General features: G+C 51.2%; 1 protein-coding gene across 1 annotated transcript in view; it reads left to right on the top strand.

Annotated features, from left to right (window-relative positions):
• Window positions 1-8,761, top strand: part of CASTOR2 (cytosolic arginine sensor for mTORC1 subunit 2) — a 121,099-nt gene extending 112,338 nt beyond the window's left edge. Inside the window, exons 7-9 of the mRNA XM_083806494.1 lie at window positions 1,169-1,251; window positions 2,191-2,285; window positions 6,587-8,761. Coding sequence (XP_083662620.1) covers window positions 1,169-1,251; window positions 2,191-2,285; window positions 6,587-6,652 — 244 coding nt within the window. The 3' untranslated portion in view covers window positions 6,653-8,761. The remainder of the gene's footprint in view (window positions 1-1,168; window positions 1,252-2,190; window positions 2,286-6,586) is intronic.
• Window positions 8,762-17,970: the final 9,209 nt, after the last annotated feature.

The following is a 17,970-nucleotide window of genomic DNA, read 5'->3' as shown; positions in this document are numbered from 1 at the left end:
ATGTAGGATCCCAAGAGCTGTCTTACTTTCGAAAGAGGGACACTGGAGCAAAGTGGTTTTGACATTTTTATTCCATTGTTCATTACTTGTAATCTTAAGAGCAAAAACCAAAAAAATCTGGTGTATGTGGTTGAAGATTTACTGCCAAAAACTGAGAGTGGGGTGGGGACTTCGGTGGCACTGTCCTCCCACTTCACTTTCACACATGGCTGGGCTTGGTGCAGAGTCTGGTTGTGATGATAATGTACTGAGTCATCCCTGTGCCGCGGGAGCCCATGGCTCGTTTGTCTGGCAAGGCAAAAAGTCAGCTAGGGAGCGAATATCAGCCTGTTTGTGTGTGTGTACTTCTGCAGCTCCACGTCACAGGAGTCTCTAAGGTCTAGAGGCTAGACAGCATGCTGCACTGAGATGCGATGCATAGGTTTGCTTTTGACACACAGTGCAGTGCTTGGTTTGATTCTTGCCTGCCCTAGGGGCTTGTTTTGCAAACTATTAATTGCCCTCTTGAAAGTTTCTTCGACCTTAATTGGAGTAAACCTCTGTCTGCCTTCAAGAGAGGCCTGAGGCTTGGAGCAGCAGCCTGGTGCTTGGGGAACCGGGGTGGCCAGTTCCTTCTCTGTCACGCACCGCCTGCTTGACCTCGGGCAAGTCACGTAGCCACCAACCAGCCTTCTTTCCTCACTACAGAACTGGGATCTTTGCAGGGCTCTCAGGGGCCTCCCAGGGATGGTGTGGAAAAAAGCACTGGTGATGCTCAGACACAAAAACACTGGGCACTGTCACATACCAAAGAGAGTGTGTCTAGAAGCATCTGCCGCCTCTAGGTGCTTCAAAACCCAGCTCAAGTCAAGCACTTGTATTAAAAGTCTTAAGGTTTTTAAAGCTGGGGCATGGCCTGTTGCTTAGGATTTTTTTTTCTGTGCCTCACTGAGTACCTGTGCACACTTCCAGCATCAGATGCTTATTTAGTGTAGGACATCTGGAGGGGCAGGCAGGTGCACCTGTGCCGTTTACCCTGACTTTTCTCAGTTTCACCGAGCTGCTGCTGCTGCTGCTATTGCTGGCTTCAAGCAGGGAAGGGATACAGGAACAGCAGCATACCCGCAGGCAGAATCCGACACACCGCTGTGTTTTAATTGCCGCATTTGGTGTTCCTTTTCTTTTGCAGATTTCCTAATAATTTGTTGTTTACAAGTGCATCTGGCGAACTCTGGAAGATGGTGCGGATTGGTGGGCAGCCTCTTGGCTTCGGTAGGTAAACATTTGGGGGATCAGTTGGTGCACAGGTAGCCACTTGCCTCGGGGCCTTCAAAGGTGATGGAAAAATCCATCTGACTGAGGCTTTTTGAGAGCCAGCAGCTTAACTTGACTTTGCAAGCTGAGGTTTTCAAATAGGTAGAGCCTGACTCCTACCTGATAAGTCAGACTTCCAGGTATACTATTGGAAGTGCTACGCGCTTGACAGCTCCATCTAAATTACATTCATCTGCTGGTCATTGGCGGTAGATACAGCTAGGTCTCTGTTTAAAAATTAAAAATGGACAAAAAGGCAGCATGGGAATGCATTGTAGGTATTGAAAGCAGCAGTCAGAAAGCACTGTTGTACTCCAGTGCAATCCTTGGAAAACTCTGGGGCCTTAGGTTGAGTATTGAGTTACAGCAAGGGTCCTGTTCACAGACCTGTTTCACTTCCAGTGCTGCAAACGTTTTTTCTACTGAAAAGAGTATTGGACCTAAGTAGCACAGAGAAAATACATCACATCTGCAGAAGTATTCCTGTTATTTTCATGTCTCCTGCAATTATAAAGGAGTCCAATCTGAGTTCTGCAATAAAGACATGATAGTCAGAAAACACTGGGGCTCCATCCCATGGTTTCTGTAACAGTTCCAAAATACAGGCTTCAAGAAAACTTCTGAAAATTTCTTTCCTTTTTTTTTTTTTTTGGTACTATTTAGTACTTTCTTCTACACCAGACAAAAAAAATGACGCAAGAAGGAAATTTTCATGCACCTTCTTTTAATGCATCTCAGAGGCAAAATATGTAGAAATGGCCCAGCATATTTAATTGATAGAACCTGCCAGTCCCCTGAGTATGCAATATTTTAATATGTTAGCTTAGAATCCAGTTGAGATGTTTAATTTGTATCAGTGAAATGGACAATCATTCATTTTTTTTATCTCCCCTACAGATGAATGTGGAATTGTCGCTCAGATTTCTGAGCCTTTGGCCGCGGCCGACATCCCAGCCTACTACATCAGTACTTTTAAGTTTGATCACGCGTTGGTGAGTCTTAAGGAAGCTTCTTTGGGGTAGGGGAGGTCTTTTGGTCTTTTTCCTTGGGAGAAAAACCATGAAGAGAATAACATTTCCCATCTGGAGAACTCATTGAGGGGCCTTTTCTGTGATGCAGCGGCCCTGTGTCACAGGCTCCTGAACCAAGCTCAGCCCTACCCCAAGGTAAAACCTCATTAGGGATTGTCATTCTTGGAGAATCATGGAGACTTTGTGACCTTCCCAGTCTCTTCCAGTGCATCACTGTCCTTTGTTAGGAACAGCCACCGACCCGCTCCATTTTCCTGCAGTCGTGGTCAGAGGCTGCAGACTCTCTGGAGCATGGTGCATTTGTGGGGGAACCGTCCTGCAACACCAACAGCACCCTGCTGCCTTCATCTCGTGGTGCGTGCGTGGCCCTAACCTCTGCGGTTTGAGATCTGTCTGTGAGTCAGGGTTAGCTCTGCTCTTCCTGCTCTGTCCTCCTCCTGGTGTAGACCTTTCGTAGGGAGTAATAACTGGCAGCCGGGCAAGGGCAGGTGATTTTGAGGACGTGTTTTTGTGAGCATCAGTAGCAGTTGCAGTGCAGGCATTGTCTTGTCATTCGTGTGGGGCTCTCTTCTCTTTTATATCAGCAGATATTTTACCTTTTAGGCACTGGGCCTACCTCTGCTCCTTCCTTCGGCTTTATAGGACACCCTCAAAAAAGAGGAATTTCCCTGAAAAGGGAAGATTGCTACACCTGTGCCTGCAAACAGGATGGCATTTCACTTGGAGCCTGTTCCTCAAGTATTTAGGGAGGGAGTCAGTAGCCTATGCACTAACAAAACTAACAAAACTCTGCTGTTTTGTGCTTTTTGTTTTCTTAAATATGCCCTTTATTGCGTTATACTTCTCCTTATATCAGTGTAAATTCACTGTCCAGGCCCTACTTTTGACCTGTAGAAGCTCCGAGGAGTTCAAGGGGGTTTTTTTGCACTGTTTTTCCTTCAGCTAATTACTTTGGTTTTTCACAGCTGGCACGAACCATTTGCAGCCCGTAGGTCATATGTGTAAAGAGTAAAAGGTAAATATTTTTCTAGATAGCAAAGGTCAGAGTGTTATATATGCTTGTCTTATTTTCTTGAATATTAACTGTGCTGATAAGATAAGCTAATAAAACACCATTTTAAAATCAATACTGTTAGCTTTGCCTCACATTCCTACCTGTTGTTGTGGCCACAGGAACATGCTTTCTGTGCAGGGCACAGGGTGCACAGTGCTTCTAATTGTCAAGCGATATCTGGAGAGCTAAACCCTGCTGCTGAAAATAGATTTTTCACTTAAAACTTGTGCCATACAATTGTGATGACTCTGCAGCAGCTCCGCCTTTTAAAAGCATCTCTCCCTGCTGCATCCAAGCCCAGCAGCTCCCTGCCTCTGAGCAGCTGGCAAGGTGTTATTTTGGCTGTGCATTAAGGTCTTGCATATCTCCCTTCCTCAAATCAGTATTTTATCCTTTTTCTTGCTACTTGTTGTTGTTTTTTTCTTACAGTTTTAAAAGCCTTTTCATCTGGATGGTGCTATTCTAGCTGTCAAAACCTTTCACCAGAACATGTTGGATGCTGGTGCTTTTCAAGCCCTCCTTTGCTTGACTTTGCTCCAGAAGCAGTGGCTGGGCTGTGTGCTTTCTGGCTCTAGGCTGGTTTGGTTAGCCAAGAACCTCACCTAGATTCTGGCATGTTTTCCCTAACTCTACACTATTTTTTTGCTACGCAAACACCTTGACTTCTAGTGGCATTTCTCAAGGTCTAAGAGCATCCTGAATCCTTTCTCTGCATCCTCTCTTTCTTTGTTTAAGGTCATTCAGTATTTGCTGTCAACAATTTAGAGTGCTTTATAAAAAAAATGTTGTTCCCCTTGACCTGATCTTTATCCTCCTGTCCATCTTAAGGTGTTTTTTGTTGCTTATTTTTTTATTTGACCTGGCTGTTAATACTTAGGTCTCCCTGCATTGCTGGAGCAGTAGAAGTGTGCTCTGGAAACCAGGAGCTGTGCTTGAGAAGAGGTCCCTTTGGGAGACATTGCTGAGAGGGGAACCTCCAGGTCTCTGGTGTGATGATGTAGGACTGGGCTGGAGAGAGCTACGGTTTCCAGCTCCCTCTAGGGTATGTCTAGAGAGAGCAAGTGAGAAGGGTCCCTTTTAGCTTTTCCAGGTGCTCTGCTCTCATTGCCTCATGCTGGGAGGTGTCTTGCTCTTCACCAGCATTTTGCATCCGATGAGGCTGAAGCAATGTCTGGGAGGTAGTTTGGAGCTTTGCTCTGCCGTTCGTGGATGCTTTGATCTGCCCTCTGGCTGACGAGTGAACGTGCTGCACCAGTTGCCCTGGTTTGGGGATCTCTTCTAAGGGGCTGAGAGGGGTAGGACTTCTCCACTGGTGGCAAACCAGGATGTTTGCCTACAAATCAAAACTGTTTGCACATCTGTCCTGGAGAAAATCAAGCCGAAACCTTCGTGGTATGATTGATATTTCCTTGACATTAAGGGCGTCAAGCATTTTGCAGTGAGTGAAGGTTCAGCCTGCTGAGTTTAATTAAACAAGGAGGTGCAGGTCAAAGCCAGCTCTGCTTCCTCCTGCTTCTGTACTGCCCTAAAGGAGCACATGGAGAGATCCTGATCCTCTGCTGGGTCTGGCTAAGGAAATGCGTCCTGCAAACTCGGTTCCTGTGTCTTTTCTCATTATCTTCTGGAGAAGCAAAGAGCCACACAGCATCTCCCACTGCAGTATTCAATGTACAGGGAAAAAAAATGACAGAGAAGCAGAGGAGAGTCCTGTCTCATAGTCCTATTTCATGCGGTGGATGTTTGCTGGAGTTTTCTTCCAAACCCAGAAAAAATAGCTATATGGTTGTTTTAAGATTATTTTCTTCCTTTCCCAGCTGACCTTCGTTCACACATCATCAGAGTTAGCGGCTCCTGTTCCATCTTCCCACTGGAAAATTGAATGCTTTTCTTGTTATTTCTCATGGCCTTTTTTTTTTTTTTATTATTTTTCTCAGTTTTGTTAAAAGCCCTGCAGAAAATCACAGCCCAGTTTTATTTCCACTGTCTGAGCTCTGAAGGGTCTCCAATGAATCCAGGTATTGTGCTCCTGGCCAAGGACTCAAATACCTCACAGACGAAGCAGTCCCTTCTTCAGCTTACTTAACGTGAATTATTTTGGCTTCTTGCAGCAGCTCACAGATAATTTATTTTTCCCTCAGTCCCCTCTCCACTTTCCAGGAGCTGTTAGCTGCCTGTCCCCTGAGTGTCATCTGTGGTTTATGTAACGGTCAGACGCCTCTTTTCTGTCTCATGTAACTTTACTTGTGATATTCTTTTCTACTGATGACAGTCGCTCCAAGATCTTCTGCATCTTCTGTTACAAGGGATTCTTCCTGCACCAAGTGTGAACAGACACCCACAAATAATATTGTGTGTGGACTTCTGTGGTTAAGTTTCATCACAAGATCGGAGTAAGAACTCTCAGGTGCTGTGCTGCACCATCTGGGACCCCCACCACAAACAGATGGGCAGGCCTCTTCTTCTTTGGACAAACGGTCCCTTCGTCACCTGATGTGGTCTCCCCACCCACGCTCTCGTGTCCCAAACCTGTAGGGTGCCCTGGAGAGCCTCACGGGCTCTCAGGCAGGTGTATAAATCCATCAGGCAGGCACCGTGTGCAAGTGAGCTCCTGGCATACACACGCATAAAGCAAGTCTCCGGGATAAATGAGCCACGAGGGCTTGCAGCTTTACCCCTTTCCTCTCACCTGTGAAATCCATACAGGGAATTGCAAGGTTTGAGGTGGTTTTGGGGCAGAAAATGGCTCTCCTGAGCCAGACCCAACGCTGGAGCAGTGGCAGCACCAAAGGTGGTGGTGTGTTTTCTGCAGTCCTGGGTGGGGAGCGGCTGCTCCCCCTGCTGCCAGGGGCAGCATTGCTCGCCCCAGCATGGTGCTTTGCCAACAACAGCAAGGGAAGAGAGGGGAGAGGGAGAAGAGAAGGCAAGGAAAGACCCAAAACTGTTGTCTCCCCACCAGCAGACACCGTACAGACAGCAAATAGCCAGCTCTTACTTGAAAAACTTGCTCCTATGGGAGCTACACATCAGCACTTCCGCGCCGGAGGGGGTCTCTCTTAGATGAAGCCCATTCTCAGTGGAGCTCAGGTGTCCAGCATCCCACCTGGCACCCTGGGGCTCTTCTGGCTTTGTCTCCTGCCTCTCTCTTCGTTGTCATCCGACCCTGGCTTTTGCTAGAGCCTGACCTTTCTCTTTTTCTGTTTTCTTGCAGGTACCTGAAGAAAATATAAACGGTGTGGTCAATGCACTCCAAGTCAGTCAAGCTGAAAAGCATTAGAAATCTTCTGAGCTGGTTCCAGATGCTTTTTATTATTATAATTATTATTATTATTATTATTATTCTTTTTTTCTCACAGTATTTCTTGAAAAAAATCTGATTCCAGAGAGTGACATGAAAAGAGACTGTGGAAAGTTGAGCAGAAACAGCTCCAATAAGCCTTTGTTTTAATTATTATTATTATTATTATTATTGTTATTTTATTAAATTTCTTTATGAATGAGGGGCAGGAGGAAAGGGAGTTCAGACAGTTTCCTGAGGCCCAGCGCTGAGGCGAAGGGCGACCTTTGGCGGTGTGGAAGGAGCGCCCCGGGGACACCGGTGTCTCCCTGAAATGTGGCGGCACGGCTGCGGGCGCTCTGCCGAGGGCTTGGTGGCACAGCCAGAGCAGAGGGGCCATAAACACTACGAAATGTGGAATTAAACGGAAAAGACGTCGCATAGTGCTGGCTTGTCTCCTCGCATCAGCCTTTCTCTGAGGACCGTCCGTCGTTGCGTATGTTGAGATAGGATGGGGACCGGGTTCTGTTTCCCCTGACAAAACTCTTTGGCGTTGGAAAAGGGGAGAGTATCCTGTTGTCTGAGTTGTCCCCTTCTTTCCTTTCTCCTCGCAGTCAAAGCCTGGCTGCCTGCAGTAAGCCCGGGGGGGACGTGTTGCTCTGGCCTGCCTCCCAGGTGGTGCCACCACCGCTTTGTTTGCTTCGAAACCCGGCCGTTCCAGTTCAGTTTTCCCCAGCCACCCTCGGTGTCCTCCCCGTGTGTCCCCTGTGCTGGGGCAGCTGTTGGCCCCTCACCCCACGTCACAGCTGTCCCCTTGTCCCCCAGGGCCAGAAGAGGAGGAGGGAGGCTTCTCTTCTCACATCCCCTCCGTTCCTTTCCCATCCTATTTTTGGACATTCATGGGGGCTTGAAGCATTGCCCGGGGCCCGTCAGTAGCTGCTCCTCCCCTACCCTGCACAGCCTGGGCCATCTTGTCCGAGACCCACAGCAGGTTGTTGTCCCCTGCAGGGCCAGGAGGGTGCCCAAACCCTGCCAGGACCCTTCGGTGGGTTTTATCAGCTCCTTCATCACCAGGGTGGAAATCGCTGCTGCCTGGGGATTCAATTCCCAGGGTCCTTCCATTGGGTTCAGGCCTTTGAAAGCCACACGGTGCTGAACGCTCCTGAAAAGCAAGGTGTTTTGTCTGGCCCCGCCACACGCAGGTGACATGGCTCTTCCCCTGGGGCATGCTTGTGTCTGCCTCATGTCACAGCTACAAGGTGGCAGGGCCAAAGCGCTGAGGTGCCACGGGGGACAGCGGTGACCAGCACCTGGAGAGCAAACGGCACCCCGAGCAGAGAGAGGGGAGGCCACCTGCAGGCCTCTGCTTTTACAGCGAGGAGCCCGAGTATTTCTTGTGTTCCTGGGCTTCTTCCTGTCTTTGACATGAAGGAGTAGCAGTCTCAGAGTTTTAATGAGGACTTACTGAAGAGACAGCCTCTAGCATGGATTTCGTGAGGCTGCATCTCGCAGGGTTTTGCATTAAGCTGCAGGCAGTACGCAAGCTCCTGGGATCGCGCTGTGGGCATGGTTTGTGTTGGTGTGTAGGACACGCAGCCAGGTTTATAGCGGGGTGCAGGACATGCAGGCACTCACACTGGCGTACGGCTCGCTGGTTAGTTCTCCTTTCATGGCATTGGAGGGCTGAGATAAATTTGAGTTATATTTGTGCTTTCTGGTGCTGCTGGACCCAGACATTGAGCTTCAAATCCCTTTGTTTTCTGATCAGCGGGGTGTTGTGTGGCAGCTGGGCAGGGAATCGGAGCATCCACAAACAGAATCATCGGTAACTTTTATTTCTAGGCCCCAGCTGCATTAAAGCATCCCGGCTGAGGAGCACTTGGGCACGTTTAATGCTTTACCCAGCAGTGTGTTTCGCTGTTCCGTTACGTGGGTTTTCAGAGTTGCCCTGTGACACCTAACATTCACTCCAGATTTCTGGACTAAAGGTTTATTCCCGGTGTGGCACCATGGATGTTTGCTCAGAAGGATGCTTCGGTTTCCTGCCACGTGCCGTGAGGATGCTGGCACAGGCCGTGTGGTGCAATATTAGAAAAAAACAAAAAAACAGAGATGTTTTATGTGAGTCTGCGTGGCGTCGGCAGCTGTGAGCTGAGCTGAAGGTTGCAGTGGGGTGCTCGGTAGCTTTTCACCACATAAAGCATTGAAGGGTTTCTCCTTGGGGTGGCAGGTTGTTTGTGGGGTCACGCAGTTGTTCTGGAGATGGAAGCCAGAACATCGCTGCTTGATCTGCAGCTCTGGAAAGCCACCTGAGCTTTCTGGTCAGCCGAGTCGAGCCTGAGCTTTCCCTGCGTGTAAGGACAGTGCCAGAGGGACAGGTCCTGTGTGCACTCCTGGGCTCTGCCAGCCACTGAAAAAACGGGCATTTGGCCCCTTTGTGCATCAGAGAGCAGCGTGCGTTGGCCTCCCCGTGTGCCACTGCCGCTTGCCGAGGGCCGCGACGTTAACACTAAGGGATTACTTGACGTGAGCAGCAGCTTTACTGAGCCTTAAGAGAAAGCAAAAAAATTTAGTTTTTATTTTATTTTTTAAAATTTTGCACTCAGGCTATTCTAGAGGGTGGTTGTTTTTTTTTCCATTTACATTTTCCTCTTCTTTCCCTGAGGGAGTCGGCCTTAAATCTGTGAAATCTGTGGATGTCTCCGGGGTGCTTCAAAACGTCACAAAGCAGGTTGATGTCCCGCCCTGACAATGTCACAAGGTGGAAAACCCCTCAGGGGCCTTCCTGTGTCCATCATCATCCGTGGACTCACATTTTTATTTCCTCTCTCTTTCTGTCTTGATAACCAAGTAGATGGTTCCAGGCGACGAGGGGCGATTCCCCCTGGTGCTCCCTGCCTCACTGCAGTGCTGGGAATGGGGCTGACCCTGCGTGTGGTTCAGATCAGCACCAACTTGGGATCTGGCATTACTTGTGAGAGTATCGATACGAGGCTAAGGCAAGACAGGGGCTGTGGGGGCTTTGTTAAAAAAAAAAAAAATAATATCACATTTAATGAGCACACTTAATGAGTTCAAAGCAGTGGCTCTTCAAGCTGCCCGACAGCTCCTCCTCGCCAGCACTTTGGGGTGGGGGAAAATGGAAGGGTCTTTTTCTTTTGTAATGCCTTATGATACTCATGTCTCTGTGCATCCCTGGCATTGTGATGGTTCTTTGCCACTCTGGAGAAAAGGAAGAAAATGTTCCCATGGCACAGACTACGTCTGGGCATCTGCAGCACCAAAAACCCAGGTTAGGTGCCAGCTGCCCGCGCTGTGTCCAAGCCCCACCCTCATCATCTTGGAGTATTCTCTCTTTACGGCCACGGTTGCTGCTGATCAGGGACCCCTCAGCCCCGCAGGACCCCCCCGTGCCCCCGGGGTTCCTCTCGGTGCACTTCACCAAACGGCGCAATGCAAAGCGCGTTTCCAGCCCTGCAAGGAGGGGTGGGCAGGGGAGGAGGAAGCAGCCCTCGCTCGCCCTCCTTGCTTCTCCGAGGCCTTCGTTTCTTAGCAATTGAAACTTTTCCCATGCTGTGTGTTACTGCCTGGGGTTCTTTGTCTTTCTCCGCACGGTTAGATTTTGGCTGCAAGTTCCTTTCTACTGTGCAAGAGTGCGCGTATGTTCATAGAAGTGTGTAGTGTTTCTGTAGGAATAGTATGTCCCTGTTGTACACATGTAGAAATGCCTGTGTTTTATGTTCGTATGGCTGTATACTGTACATAGCATATATACTTGAGCAATATAGGTTAATATATACCGCGTGAGTATGTGTGTGTGTACTCCGGGCAGACGCAGTAAGTGCCGTATACACACATTTACTCACCATATATTTTTAATTCAAGTATATAGGCAATACGAATACTTAGTTATACTCTGGATTTCTTGACACGTTTCCAGCAAAGAGCAGCGGCGAAGCCCCCTCGGAGCAAGGCTGAGGCTCCTCCGCTTGCTGTGGGCGGGCAGAGCCCGACCCCGATGCGCAGCGCGGTGCGGCCGCAGCGCCGGGTTTCCCTGCCTGCTTCGGAAACACCCTGTTCCTCTTCAGTTCGGTGCCTCAAGCACAAAGACTTTAGAAAAAATGCTCCTTTTTCATTTTTAGTTGCTGTCCTGAATGCTTCAGCGTCTCCGTGCGGGGCTGCCCGTGCCTGTTCCGCAAATCCTTGGCTGATCTGGGGTACCTGTTTTTCATCTAGAGGGCAGTTTGGGCAGAGGAGGTGTAGGTTTTGGTTGGTTGGTGGCCTGAAGGCAACCCATTGCCACTGCGGATGTCTGGTATTTATTGGGTAGCTTGTGTTTGTTGACCTGAGGAGCTTTAAATCGGTGGGTTATTAACTCAGTGGGTTATTTTTAAATAGATGGACGTGGAGGAGGGTCTTCTCCTGTTAAGAGTAACAGAGGCTGCCTGAACTCAGTAACTGGAAATGCGTGGGCTTTGCATCTCGTCATCAGACTTCCCTGCTGGCCAGGAGTGCTTTGAGAAGGCTCTGTGTGGGAAAAGGCTCTCACCCCAACCATCGTCCCGCAGTCACACTGCACCAAATGCTTCCTGGCCGCTTGCCCTTCGGCTCCTCCAGGTCACTGACCCATACCTGCACCCTTCAGCAGCCTTGTGCAGCTTTCTGTTTCTTCTTGGACACTGAAGTCAGTTTGGTTTGCAGGTGATGGAGTTTCTGAAAGATGGTGCTCTGAGTGGCGTGCGATAATCCTTGCTTGGGAGGCTTTAGTGGAAGCATTTGGATTTGGCTGGAGCAGACTGTGGCTCCTGCAGTGGGTGACATTAGCACTGAGACTGACTTACTGGCAACGCTGTTGATAAAGGGCATTCATCATGTAAACGCCGTGCTGCTGCTTCCAAGCTAGCTTTGAACTCCAAGCTCAGTGTTACCAGCACCACGGGCACGGGTGGGGAACGCTGCTGGGGGGAGATGAACCGACCCTGGTCCCTAACACAAGTCTGTCAGTGTCGGACCCTTTCCCGTTACTGTCCTGCCTGCCCTGGGGCCATGTTCTTGGTCCATGCTGACCCGCAGCAGCCCCGGGGCTGTTTCCCTGTGGGAGGAAGGGAGGGGACGGCTGGGGCACCGGCTGGTGCGAAGGGCATTTGTCATTTCCTTTGTACTTGAGTAAATATGAAGGTATGCGGTTTTGCTCGTTTGTTGTGAGCACAAAACCATTTTTCTTCTTTCTCCAATTTGAACCAAGCAGAGTTCCTTTCCCTGCCCAGCTCCCCTCTCATTCCCCGGGGGCGCCTTCGTCCCGGTCCCAGCCACGGTGCCACGGGCCCTCCCAAAGCCCCGGTCCTCAGAAATCCTCCGATGTGCAGCCTCTGCCTTGGGGAGAGCCTCTGTGGGTCTCTGTGTGCTCAGAGGCAGCAGATCCTTGGTGAAGGGTGCCGGGTCCCGTGTCGGTGCTCCTTTCGCACTGCTTCAATGCGAGCAGCTCCTGCCCTGTCGCTGGGTGATCGCCGTTTTCTGACGGCGACACGGGAGGAGTTCTTGGTTCAGCCCGAGTCTGAGCAGCAGCTGCTAGCTCCTGAGCAAAAGTGTCTCACTGCAGCATTCGGTGATGGACAAGAAATCGTTCCCTGATGAGGATTTCTTTTCTTTCTGTTATTACTGCTGCTGTGGACATCTCCAGTAAGCAGCTTAAGGCATCTCACTTACCTGTTCCCATCCTGACTGCAAATGCCGGACTGGATTAAACTTTTATTACCTGCTAGAGAGTAAAACCCAGTAAGCCTTTTGCCAAATAGTATTTACGTCGTACCGCGCGTGCTGGGGTGTGTTTACATTGGCCGAGATGTGCAGATCTGCCTCGCAGATTTAGATACCTCCTCCCCACACATTCATCTGTCCGTCTGTCTGTCCCCCCATGGGCTGTTCGTGTTGGGGCCGACGCTACCCCGTGGGCATCGTGGGGGCTCTGAGTCCAGGTGGAAACGCTCGGGGTGATTCTCCCACCATGGGCTGGGGGACCCTGACCGTGAATCCTGAGTTCCTCTGCTGCCTTCAGCCCCTTTCCATCTCCCTGCCGCCTCCTTCACTTAATCTTCATTAAGCACAACTCGGTTTAAATACCAGCTCTAATTAGCACAGGGGAAGAAAAGTGTTTGCAATACAGCACAAGCACTGGAGGCTGCTCATGCTGCAGCTGCCCCTGCAGAAGCTCTGGTGAATGTGGAGCAATGCACAGACCCTGTTTTTGGCAGGGGAAATAAATGAAGTATGTATCAAGCAAAGTGTATTATAATTTTAGGGTGTGAATGTGCAGGGAAACATACCTCTTTGGAACACATATAGCCAAGAAGTCCCTCTCTTGGTCTCTCTAGACAGCACCAGCTATTTCTCCTGGTTGGGAAGCTAACTCCTACGGTGAGGGCTGGGACTGAAGGCTACCTTCAGACCACAAGTCATAGCCTTCCCCCGCTCTGTAATCCCCTCTGTTTTGTAAATGACCTGGGGGTGGATTTGGGACTGGGGACGGACGGCATGGCTGGGGTCAGCACGGCGGGGCTGTTGGTTTGAGAGCCCATGGGGTGCTGCAGGTCCCTCTCCAGTAGCTGTGCCAGTGCCCTCCCCACCCTGATGCCAAAAAGTGGCTCAGTTCCTCCTTCATTTGGGGGCTCGATTGGATTTTTCCCCCGGTGCAGATGTGGCAGAGGTGATGTCACTTGCACGGCGCGTTTGGGAGGGAGTTGGAGTTGGGGCCCTGCTTCCCCCACCTCCCTGCTGCCATCTCAGCGCCTCGAGGACCTGAACCCTTCTGCGACGGCAGCGATAAGCCTTTTCTTTTCCCCCCAAAGGATTCCTACCAGCTCTTCTGTAACTTGAAAAAAATTAATTTTCCGAGTACCCTGCCCTTTGTGGGAATGCCGCTGCCGTCCCAGCGCGGCTGCTGGCAGCACGAGTGCTCCACTGGTGGGAGACGGCGGGGAGCATTCGCCGTGCAGAGCCGAAGGAAGAGGTGGGGAGCTGTGTTCTTGGGGCCTAGGAGAAAAACCCCACTGCCCTTCATTATCTCTTGTAATTAGTTGTGATGCCTGGCTTGTGATTGTTTTTGAATTGTTGAGATCAGCAAAGTGACCCAGTGAGTTTTGCTACAGCTGCAAGGCTGCTGGGGGCAGGACACCTGGGTGGTGTCGCGGGGGAACAAGCGGTTCTGGTCTGTTCGGTCCAGTCTTGGTGCTGGAGAACCCGCTGGGGTTTGAACATCTCCTTTTGGGCGTGAACCTCTGTGGTTTCCCTCCTGGGGCACACGCGGTGCTGAGGCCAGCCGTGGTCCGCGTTTGGAAACCCCAAAACCTTGCTGCTGCTGACACCCCGGTGCCAGCCCTGTGGCCGTGGGCAGTGGGGCTGTGAGGATGGGACAGGCAAGGGGTGGCCTGGCAGGGATCTGCAGCAGGGCCCTGATGTGGAAGCCCTGATTAAGCCTCTGGACAAGCCGTCTGTCTCCCTCCACCTCCATTAGCCGTGCACCCGCCTGTTCTCCCCGTGTTTTTTTCCCACTAAACCAGGGGGTGCGAGGCCCTCACTTGCTCCTGTCGCTTGTCTCCTGCTCTTAGGGCACCGTAATGCACCCAGGAGGGTTAATTTGGGAGATGGTGTTGAATGGAGGAACCCAATCATCCCCATCGGTGCTTAGGGACAGATTTTGGGTTGGTTCCTGGGGCTGACATGCACTGTGTTGTCAGCCCTGGGGTAATTCTGGGCTCACGCTGCAGCTGCACCGCACCCGGCACCGTCACACCGAGTTGGGCGCAGGTCAGCGGCCGTAGGGCACCGCCACCCCCTTGGCGTCTCACCTGGCTTCAGCAGCACTCAGCATCTCTCCCCCCCCCACTTCTTTTGGACTTGAGAAGCAGCCCAGATTTTCCCCAAACGCCCAGGATTGCCCGTAGTCATAGCATTGCCCCAAATTTCCAGCAAGCAGAGGGGCTCCTGGTGCAGCATCTGCCCAGTGTGACCCAGGGCCTGCCCCTCGCTGCTTCGGGTGGCCCAGCAGGGCAGCCCCAGGGGCGCACAGACCTTGGGGACCTTAAAACCCCTTGTTTAGGTACCGCTGTCTCTGTAAGTGAGCAAGATCCCACTGCTGACCCCCAACACCCACATGCCTCGCAGAGGCTGGGCTGGGGACGCGGCCACCCTCAGCACCTCGACCTCCCGCAGCCCCGCTCGGGAGCCTTTCCTTTGGTACAGTACAAAAAAAAAAAAAAAAGGCATTTTTATTTTTTTCCCCCCTTTAACTACCAGACTGATGCAAACCAAGGCAGGGGCTCACCCTGAGCCACGGGGAGACCGGGGGGGAGGCTGGGGGCACGTGGCACAGGCGGCCCCTGGTGCGTCGACACCTTCGTGCCCGCCGCTGCTCGAGGGGACCGGTCTGCGGCCAGCATGGTGCCCCGGGCGCGATGCGTGGAGCTGAGAAGTGGATGCTTTGCTTTCCCAGCGAGTGCACACGCTTCTTTTCTTTGCTGGTCTTATGCTGAAAAGCTGAGATTTATGTACTGTATGGGGAAAAAAAAAAAAAAACACACACAAAACATACACAGAAAAAAAAAGAAAAAAAAACAATGTTCCAAAACAAATGACAGTATATTTTGTACTTTGTAAAGTGTTAATTAAAATGAAAAAGAAAAAAAATGAAACATACGCTGTCTGCTTTTGTACTGATCAAACTGATGAAAATAAAGCAGAGCTTGGCATTGTCTTTATAAGATGTAGCTCGCTTTTTTTTTTCAACCCCTGGTTGCACTGGGCTGTATTCAGAGCCTGGGGCGCTTGGCAGCCCATGGGACCAACCTCAGGGTGTGCTTCAGTCCCAAGGGCTTCTCCATGCCCCAGGCTGCTCTTGGGGAGCCCCGAGCTTGCTCCGTCCCAGAATTTAGTCTGGGATCGTTAATCTGGAAAATTTTCATCTGGCAGCGAGCACCAAGTGTTTGTGACATGCAACCTTAATGCTTCGCCTTGAGAAAAAGCCATTGCAACAGAAAACCAGCCCCCATGCTGCCGTGCAAGCTCATGGTCTCCCTGGCCCGTGGCTACCCACAAAAGAGACTGGGGTCTGGGGGTAAATGTGCAGGATTTTGGCTGTAGAACTGGAGCTTAGACTCTAAGACTGCATGTGCTGATGGTGCCTTATCATCAGTGGTTCTCTGCCTTTACCCAAAGAGGCACAGACGCTGGGGGGTGGCCCAGCACACCACAAAAAAAAAAAAAAAAAAACCACAAAATTTGCAGTGTGATGAGTCACGCCAAAGTAACATCGTTCCAGTGGTGTTTTGAACACCCCAGGCTAATTATTAGTTCTCTGAGTCACTTGTTTTTGAAGGATCCTGTGGAGAAAAGAGCTCACCGTAACACAGTAGGTGCCTAAAATAACTTTGGTTTCAGGGGCGCTGATGTGTCCCATTGCCAGGCTGGCTATGGAGTGGAAATTCAGGTGTGAGTCCCTCGCCCTGCCCTGCTGCAGCCCACCAGGGTGCTCGGGATGGTACACACACGGTTCTGCTCGAGCAGCTTGTCCCAGGCTGCTTTCAGGCTATTTTAAGCCCGAACTGACAGTGCAGTGGTGTTTGGAGGGCGAATTACTCTTGCTAATCAATGCAAAATCAAGGAGGTTATTTTAGCTCTGATTTGAGCTGCTCCCTGTGTGTGTCCTGCGCCCACCCCTCGCTGCAGGTATGTATATTTAGGGCTGGCTCGTCTGCGGCTCTGCAGGACGAAATGGTGCAAAGTTGCCTCCCAGCGCATGGCTCCCAGCTCCCCAGAGGGGTCCTTGCGCCTTGGCAGCGCTCAGACACGGCCCTGACCCATCTTGGGGGCAGCAAAAACCCCTCAGGACATAGCTTCCTTTGACCGGGGGTCAAAAGTGATTATTTTTCTATTATTTGCTTCTTTTTTATTTTAATACGTTTGTTTTTATTACTTTCTTAGTAGAATACCAGTGCAGGGAAGGTTGCTGCTGGTTTATGAGGATGCTGCTCGCTAGCGCCAGGCCTCGGGCAGACACCACGCTGACCATGCCACACGCTGGGCAGGCGCAAAGGCACCAGCCGAACGCTGCCCTCCCTGTGACTGCTGCTCGCAGGGGCTGGATGGGTTTTGGTGTCCTTGGTGTCACGCCGCAGGCTGGCAGGGAGCAGGGGGCTTCTTTCCACACCTTTGGGCTGCAGGACACGAGGGGCAGGAGCTGGGCTGCGAACACCACCAACCCCCCTCCCACCTGCGCTTTGACATTCACAGCGGGCTGCTGGCAATGAGGAATCGCAGCGCTGCAGACGAGCCCCATTCTGCTTTCCCTTATCGCCCCGAGTAACTTCCTGCCACCTGAATTTATTTCCCCAGCAGCCAGAGGAGAAGGGGCTCAGCCTCGGCCCGGCGCTGCCATCACGGCTTTCAGCAGCTGTCAGGACAAGGGGTGTGAGGAGGGGCCCGGGAGCCCGGCTCATCCCCTCCCTCAGCACTTCGGGCCTGACGTGGGACATGCCGAGGTAGCTGGAGGCAGGGCGGGAGAGCAACCCCTGCACGCACCCTCCGCGCAGCCGTTCGGCCGCAGACCACGCTGCATGAACTGCCGAGCAAGTGCAGTATGTCACTGGCAAGTACAAGGGGAACTGGTGTTGGTCCCGGGTCTCTAAGCCAACCCCTGATTTTGCAGGCAGTGCAAGATGCTGACTAACAAAGTGACAGGTGCCACATCCAGGCTAAAGGCTCCGGACAAGCTCTAGCCTGATCTCAGGGCTCTAAGCACTTCAACAATGCCTCCTCTAACCAAAACGGGTCAGGGTGGTGTTTGCCAGACCACAGCTCTGTGCCACTAACTCCATTCCCACCACGCTGTGCGTTAGCGAATGCCCACGGCCACTGCAATGAAATTGCAGCCCTCCCCAGTGCATTAAGCTGTGTAACACTTCTATTTAGGGCTAAAGACCTTGCTGGCATTTAATTAACACACAGACTTTGCAATTTATTGCACAGCAAGACTGCAAGACAAGCAGGTAGGACATGGCACGAGGCCCCAGCCCAGCTCTCCAAGAGGCCCGAGCAGCGCTGCTGGCAGAGCAGCTGCAGGCCTGCAGAGGGCCCAGGCACCGACCTGCAATCCTGCAGCCCCGTCAAACAGCAGCACGTCCGAGGGAGTTCCTACAAACACCTTTCCTGCCACCCTTTTTTGTATTTATTTCCAATGCTTTAATAAGCTTCCTCATGTAAAAAGGGCACAGCTGCTCCCAGGAGGCCAACACGACATGTTTGGGCAGCTCACGCCCGATGCAGAA

This window comes from Anser anser, assembly GCF_964211835.1.
Source record: "Anser anser genome assembly, chromosome: 20".
Lineage (NCBI taxonomy): Eukaryota > Metazoa > Chordata > Aves > Anseriformes > Anatidae > Anser > Anser anser.
Note: the sequence above shows the minus strand (reverse complement) of the source record. Positions and strands in the feature narration are given on the sequence as shown.